We start from the raw sequence: 8300 nt of genomic DNA on the forward strand, positions 1-8300 counted from the left end.
AACAATAACACGCAGTAAGTGGATTTCTTCAGCAAATTCACACAAAAACTACCAATAGTAGGTTATACAGGTAAGGATTAATAATGGCCTCAAGGTGTTAGGAGAGAGGAGTTTAGCAAATTCCCATCTCCTCAGTGATGACCAAAAACAGCTAGCAGCTTATTTAGCCAAGAACAAATTACAGAATATCAAAACTAAAATAGTATCAATACCGTATTGCTTACAATATTTTAGATTCAAATGGTAAATAAGAGGTTTTAGTTTGAGTCAGGGGAATCGAAAAAATGGTGTTAGGAGAGCCACCCTCAATATAAGCCGCCCTCAGTATAAGTCTGCTCGAACCGAACTAGTTGGGTAGTCAATGAAACAAGTTGGGAAAAAAATACTGCAAGCAAATAAAGTTTGTTCTGTATGCCAACTTCTGCTGCATGTTTCAAATTCTTTATTTCAGCTATTTTCATATGAAATAAAAGACAGCCGGGAAAAAGAAAAAGAAAAAGACGCAAATAATGTCTAAGGTAGAGGGGGGAAAACACCAACACCCCTCCTACCGAGAGAGCATGAGATGACTTTATGGACAGACATTGGATTCAAGGATTCCTATCGAGTGCCTAAACTATATATTATGGGAAAGGAAAGCTTAAGTTACAACGATATTCATAGGACAACACCGCAAAACTCAGAGCAGCTATCCGCAGCAACAACATAAAGCAACTGTACGAAACAGCAAAATGACCAAGAAGAAAAACCAAAATCTATCTTAACTTGGCCCGCTTTCGCATGCTACTACTTACACTGGCACGTGACTTACCAAAAGTTTTCGCCTTCCTCCTCTTCCTTTCTTCTTCGCTGTCAGACTCATTCCCTTTCTCCCTATCAGCATTGCTTGCTTCCCTCTCCAGTTCTTCCCACGTCTTTCCCTTCTCTTCCTCTGAATCCCCATCATCATCCTCCTCTTCCTCCTCATCATCCTCAGATTCAACAAGTGATTCACTGTCAGAAGCTTCCTCCTCTGAATCGGATTCAGGTTCCACATCGGATGGTTCGTAACCTTTGTCTGACTCCTCCGAGTTCTCAGAATCTGAATCAGTAGCTTCCAAATTCAGAAACTCCCAACCACCACCTTCAATGAAGCTTTGAGGGTCGTCCGTGATTGTCTTTAGGATCTGACGCCAGTTCAGATTCAGCCTGCTCTCATAATACTTGATGTCCGTCGTGTCAAGCCACTCCTTGATGCCATCCAGTGATGTAGAAGGGATAGAATCAATCCTGAGGACATCCCGTTTGAAGTCCTTAAACACTATTGTCATATCAAAGTTCTTCTGCCCAAGCCCAACTCTCTCTAGATTCACAATCTCTATCTCACTTAGTGTGACAACAAGGAAAGGGGTCTCTATCAGTTCAACAAGGCAGGCTGAAGTAGGAACAATAAATACAGAAGATTTATGAGGTACACCAGGGAATCCAAGTTCTCTCAGAGGTTGATCAAACTCCAGATCAAGGCCACTGAATTGCGCTTGTCCCCAAAGATCATTCACCCGATTCACAAAGCTTTGAAATTCTACATTAATTTTATTCTTCCTATCTCTCTCTCGTTGTTCTTCTTCAAGCTCATCAGGGTCATAGGCTGATCTCTTTCCGCCTCCAACGTTTTGGACCATGTCCATTACCTCAACATAAAACTGAACATCCTTTGTCTTTTTGTTTCCTACCATAATATGGTTGTGCAGATGAAAGTGCAGGACTGTAATCATTTCATTCTCTGCTGGCTGAAAGAATGCATGCTTAATGTTGCCAAACAATATGTCCACACGCTCATCCTGCCTGGTGGTAGAATAACGAAATCCATTCACGTGAGCCTCAAGTGTACCAGGTATCTTCCTTCCACGCCCACCAAAAGGAGGGCGAATCCAAAGGTCAGACAATCTTATTGGCTTATATCTATTATTTGCAAGCTGCAGTTTCTCCTGACTAACCAAGGTTGCCCTCTCAGCTCTCTCAGACTCCCTCGCTACAACTTGTCGCCTGAGAGATTTAATGGACTGCACAACTTCACTTATGTGCTTTGGTTCCTTGGAGCGGAACGAAGCCTCCTTCAAATATATAGATCCCGGGAACTTCATTAAGTTTGGATCATGAGGACTGAAAGGGGTCCCAGGAACGTTAAAAATAATTCTGATATAGCAATTGCGGTTGGTGTCCTGCTGGCTGGAAACAGTTCGAATGAAGGCCACATGAAAAGGAACCATACTTCCATTTATAGGCAAGAGAACTGCTTCATTTTTTTGATCGATCTGAATCATCATCTCTCTGGGAGGTGGAAGGTCATTTATGTTTTTGTAGGCCATAAGATCTGCAGAAGTCCTCGTGGAGGATCGGTTGGCTCCTGTCTCATTGCCACCACCAGCAAGTCGCCTTGCTGTTTCTTCATTTTTCTGACGAGCAAGCTCTGCCTGATGCTGTCTTCTGTGTTCCTCCTTTGAAATCTCATGATTATCTGACCTTAGAGTGGTCTTAGACATTAAGGGCTCTGCACCATTGACATTGGCTTTTGCACTGGGCTTTTCCTCTTCCTCATCCTCATTGAAAGAATAAGCCACATCCTTCAGAGCTTTTGAGCTCATAGAAGTCACAACTTCTGTCTTGTCCTTGTTGATGATGACCGTGTCAGCAAGCAACAGAGAGAAGTGCTTGCTCTTAGTCTTGCTGCTCTCCCTCTGCAAGTTCTGAAATCCAATTGAGACATTGAAGACCATGCCTTCTTTTACTATCTGCTCACTTTTAGCATTAATATTCATACTTGACTCTCGAAACTCAATACCGATGCCTGTCCCAGCAGACTTTGTCAAGTAGGAAATCAAGTCAGGAGCATCCTTTTCTACCACAGAAACTGCAGCTTGGTATACAGCACTCAACTTGTTTCCAGGCTTCAAAGAACCGATGACAGTTTCATGGGCTTTCAGAAGAACCTCATAAGCCTTACTTTGAAGAGGGTCTGCATCAATCAAGAAGGTCCTAGCTATGTTTGAGCAGTAACTCTTATACCGGGCTCCAACTGCACATATAATCACGCTGGCAGAGTCATAATGCAGTAACTCATCATTGCTGACCGCACTAGGCCTGAGATCAAACTCTCCCCCACTCTGAAAAATTGGAGGGTAACAAATATCAACATTCTCTGCCTTCAGTTTACAGTTGACTTTTGATGGTTCCAGTATAACTTTCTCAGTCTCCTCCATCAACGTAGAATGAGAAACTTTCTTCTCTTCATCAATTACATTCTCAAGCTTTGAAACCACAAAGTTTTTCATCACGTTGGTTGTCAGGTATGCAGCTCTCTTAATTGATGTAAGCTCCTCATTATTCTTTACAGCAAACAATGAAGACAACCCATTGGCCACATCATTCAGATGAAATTTTGTATTTTTTAATTTATCAGCCCACACTTCAAGCAGTTTCCCTTCAGGAGCCTCTCTCGATATGTATCCAACGGTAGAAGCATCATGGCCATCAGCCTTTGACTGAGCACGGATGGCATGAAATATAGCATCCATTAGAGCAGTTCCATCGTCATTTTTAGGCTTGACATGCAAAACAAGATCCACACCAACTGCCTCTTTGGCAGGTTTTTTGACAGATTCAAGAATAGAAGCCTTCTTTTGGCTGCACAGGATATGGATCTGCTTCTTCATGAAGACCATAATTGTCTCAGGGAACTCAAATCCAAGTAGCCATAAGTTCAGAGCAGTAGATTTCAGGTATCGCAGATCTTCTGAAGGTGGAGGACATGCAACAGCTATTGCATCAGAAGAGCCCCAGAGAACTGTTTTGTGTTCATCCCAATGTACATAAAAAGTCCTCAGTCTGGTTTGAAATGCATTCAGATCAATTGAATAGGAATTTCCCACCACACTAGCCTTTCCACTAGTAGCTTGGTTTCCATTTCGATGGTCTGCCATGGTTCGCTACCACTGTGGAATTTATTTTTTATTTTTTTGAAAAATAAAAATACACATTAACATTAATAAGGAAGTGTGCAATCAATAACTGATGTAAAATCCTAGTTCATGATGTTTAGTCTCAATAAGAAATTAAACTAACAGTAATTGTATTCCATTCTTATATTTGACTTGTCAATCAAGTAGTTGCAATAGAAATGAAGTATTTTTGTAATTGTCATATTCCTCCTCTCACATTTGAGTTTCCAAATTAAACTAGGAAAAAAATTTACCCTGTATAAATAAAAGAAAAACTACTACAAAATAGAAATAGACTGAATTGTCTCTTTAAAATCCAATACACAGTATCACAGACGAAAAAACAAAATATTAAAATGAAAAGTGGAATCTTTTGTTTTCAGCAAGGAGTTACCTTTCAATGATCAGTTATAGGAGTAACAGATGACTCAACTTTTCACAGTATTTCAAAAGCTAGACACAAATAGGTAGCAGTAATCGTCTATAATCATGAAATTCAGGTCTTTTTTACATGTAAGTTCACCTGGGAACAAGACAAATCTTTAGTTGTAAGACCTTTAACAATTCAAGATGGGACTCAAATCCAAAACATAATTTCTCTATTCACAATACCAAATCACAGGGCAGATGAAACAGTACCACAAAATGAGACAATAAAGTGCATATTTCTTACTCTAAAGTAATGATCATTTAGATACTCTACAAATAGATCCTTTTATACAACTCTAAGATGAAAAAATCACAAATTCCACTTTCTTAGCCAATAATTCCTGATTATGAATTATTTTTCACAAAAAAAAACCAAAAACCAAAAATCTTTTGAATTATCTGAAACGAAATCTAGGGTTTCATTGTTCTAAAATCAAACCAGAAGAATGAAAACCAAAATTAAACCCAACCAAAATGAAAACGTCTAAACCTTATCGTTCACTGGGTGTCTGGGGTGTGCGAGAGCTCTCCCCTTTTTTATGTTCAATTTGGGAATTTTCGAGCCCAAATTTCGTAGCTATGAAATTGGATACAGTTCCGATCAGAGTTTCAATGAGTGCATATACTCTAGGCGGTCCGATTTGGGCGAAGATGGAGCATGGGACTGGCTGAACAAAAACGATGAAGAATAATAAAGATGATGATCTCTTCGAAGTTAGAACAGAGGGAAATGAAAATTAGGGTTCATCTGGGAATTATAATTATAACATTTCAAAAGCTATACACAAAAGGAGAACCATTGTTTGAAAAGTTGTCTAGTGTGTGTGGCTCTCTCCTACAATATCTAGTTTCTGTTCACATTTGAAACTAGCATGAATTTTTTTATTTTTTAAAAAAAAAACTATTATTATATATATATATATATATATATATATATGTGTGTATATCTCGTTACTTTTTGTTTGGGTAATTATTAAAGTTATTAATAATATTTATATTTTCTGCATCAGAAATTATTAAGCCTACTAATAATATTTAAAGCTTGTTTAGATCCTTTATTTTTAAGTTAAAAGTTATTTATACGCTAAAGCTAAAAAAATACTTTAAAAAAAAAATTAAAAGCTATTTGGTAATTACATAAAAAAGTACATAAAAACACATGTTTCAAGAAAACTTTCTATATCTCAATAGTACTTCATTCAAAAAAAAAACATACACAAGTCGAGCAAAGCTGATAAGAGTTTTAAAAAAAGCTCCTCCTAGTAGCTTTTTGCTTTTTTCTTCATTATGAAAAAAAGAATTTTTCATTATATGAGCTTTTCTCAAAACATGATTGTCCTATCTTCTATAAGTAGCTTCTAACTTAAAAAAAAGATGATCCAAACAAGCACTTTGGATTATGTCTTTTTAAGCTAAAAGTTACTTATAAGCAGAAGCTAGACCAAACAGGTTTCTTGAAAAACTCTTATAATAAAAAGCTCTTTTTTATATTAAAAAAAGGCAAAAGGCAAAAGCTCCTAGTAGGAGCTTTTTTTTAAGCTCTTATTAGCTTTTTTTGATTTGTGTGTTTTTTTGAAAGAAAGAATTAGAGAGAAAGAGAGAGACTTTTATTGAAATATGTGATTTTAAGTAACTTTTAAACTAAAATTTTTATGTAATTACCAAATAGTTTTTAGCCTTTTTTAAGCTCTTTTTTGGCTTTAACTTAAAAATAGTTTCTAGCTTTAAAAAAAAGATCTTTGGGCCCACAAATGAACCCAAGATTATTTTGTTAGAAACATTAAAAAAATAAGTTTTAATACAAAAGATAAGTCCAAAAAACAGCACCACTAGGTTAGCCTAGTGGTGTGGGGTGTGTGTGTTAAGAGTGTGTGTAATGTAGGGTGTTGTGTTCAATTCCTTGTAACCTCAAAAAAAAAAAGATAAGTCCAAAAAACCTTCTTAGTTCATGTATAAATAGGATGTTTATAGCATATTTTTCATTGGTAACCAGCTTCTGTGCATATATTTCTTCCATTTCTGTCTATTTATCTTCTTCATCTTCTCAAACTATTCTTTTACATAATCTTACCCATAATTTGTGCGTTTATAGTTTCCTACATATCATGTTTGTTGATATTCCATGTTTAATGTTCTGTATTTTATTATATTATTTCTATATTCTATATTATTGATAATACTAACACCTGACCAATTTTTTTTAATTAATTTTAATGTTAAAGTTGGAGATACCTTGCTGGACAAAGAAAATCTGTGATTGATAAAAATATTGTGTTATGAAAAGTCCTTATTACGAATCGGTGGCCACATTGATAGTTGATAGAAATATAGGATAACAAATTATTTCCCTTCAGCTTCAGTTCTTGTGTTTTGCTTCTTCTTGGTTAACCTTTCGCACAGCAGTGTTTGGGAAGGAAGATATTTGTGACGTTTTATAATACCTGAGGGCAGTATATTAATATATAGTTCGAGCTTGGAGATGAATAAGCAATATATGGTGGTATATAGTAGATCTAAAGATTATACTTTAGCATTTATTTAATTATTGATTTTTAAATTACTTTCGATTCAATATATCATACGGTATCATGTTTTTATTAAATATTAAAAAGTAGTGTTACATATAAAATAATAAATTCTAAATCCTTCAGCCTAACCACCGTCCCCGCCATAATTTGCATGGATCCCACAATATAATTCACTGTAAAGTATAATCTAATGTGTCCTCCTGTCTCTCTGTTTTCGACTTGGCCAATTTTTCCACCACATTATTCTTCTCGCTAGCTTCCCTTCATATCGTTCATTATTATATAAATATATGGTACGGTTCCTAGAAAGTGTCAACTACAGATTTATGTGCTTTACTTGCTTAAAATATTATTCAATTTTCCGTTTTTCCTCCTTCTTCCAAAGCTTTTTTAGTTCATACTGGGTCTGGGCAGACAGAATATTGTATATCTCAAGTTTAATTTATTCCTTATTTGTGTTTAATCCATCCTGATGAGGAAATGTGAGGCTAGGTTCCTCCAATTCTCCAAACACTAGATAATCAAAGAAAGAATGAGATTGATATAAATGATTTTTAATGAACGAGTAATGAAAATTTTGATAAGGAAATCTCACTGTCGATATAAATATATAAATATTTAAGGATTTAAGGTTTTAATATAAATATAAAAAGATAATTTCTAACCTTAGTTATTAAATTCATCCTAATATATTAATTAAAGTATAATAATTTAAAAATAATTTAATTTCTTATTTTATTTTCTGTCAAATAATAACATATGTTATTCTTAATATTTTAACTTTAAATTTAAGTATGCTTTCAATCTAGATATGCATATTCTTATTTTTAATTTTAAACATCTTATCTCTTTTAGTTTTTACTTTTTAAAATTCTAACTATATTTATAAAAATCCGTGCAATGCATTGGAACCATAATTGGCTATGCATGTGCTAACGAGAATAAAATTAAAAGAATACTAGTTTCCTAAACTACCTAACTATATTTGGGGGAAAAATTAATAATTATTATTTTTAATAAAAAAATTACAAAAACATAGTCATTTGAAACCAAATTACGAATCTATATCAGTGTGTCGTGCCCTAGGGAGGCGCAACTAGTGCAAAGTGGCACCTCACCCAGGCACCACTTTGCTCCACCTTTAGAGCTCGTTTGGATGAGTTTTTTTTTCTTGAAAAACTGCTTTTTTTTAAGAAAAAAAAGCACTTATCGAAAAAAGACTGTTTGGATGCCTGCTTTAAAAAAAGCAGAAGTCATAAAAAAAACATAAGTCATAAAAAAAGCGAAATATTTTTTTCAAAAATCAAATATTTTTTCAAAAATCTATGCTTTTATAAAAAGTAATTTTAAAATAAGGAAGTCATAA

At 35.0% G+C, this 8300-nt stretch overlaps 1 protein-coding gene across 4 annotated transcripts; it reads right to left on the reverse strand.

Moving 5' to 3' along the window:
* Positions 1 to 274: 274 nt before the first annotated feature.
* On the reverse strand, positions 275 to 6996 carry LOC133304486 (FACT complex subunit SPT16-like). Of its 4 annotated transcripts, none has more exons than XM_061504527.1 (2): positions 4897 to 5202; positions 275 to 3971 (listed from the first exon to the last, which is right to left on the reverse strand). In XM_061504527.1, exon 2 carries the CDS (start codon positions 3957 to 3959, stop codon positions 756 to 758), a length of 3204 nt encoding a protein of 1067 aa, XP_061360511.1. In that variant the 5' UTR covers positions 3960 to 3971; positions 4897 to 5202; the 3' UTR covers positions 275 to 755. The 4 variants fall into 4 exon arrangements, with proteins under 4 accessions (XP_061360511.1, XP_061360510.1, XP_061360509.1 ...); XM_061504526.1 differs by having other exon boundaries at positions 275 to 4500; XM_061504525.1 differs by having other exon boundaries at positions 4372 to 5202.
* Positions 6997 to 8300: the final 1304 nt, after the last annotated feature.

This window comes from Gastrolobium bilobum, unplaced genomic scaffold (assembly GCF_033153095.1).
Source record: "Gastrolobium bilobum isolate Gb01-03AN ecotype WA unplaced genomic scaffold, APGP_CSIRO_Gbil_v1 utg31211, whole genome shotgun sequence".
NCBI lineage: Eukaryota > Viridiplantae > Streptophyta > Magnoliopsida > Fabales > Fabaceae > Gastrolobium > Gastrolobium bilobum.

Coding starts and splice junctions, on each gene's coding strand:
- LOC133304486 (XM_061504527.1), bottom strand. CDS start 3,959: ATGGCAGACCATCGAAATGGAAACCAAGCTACTAGTGGAAAGGCTAGT.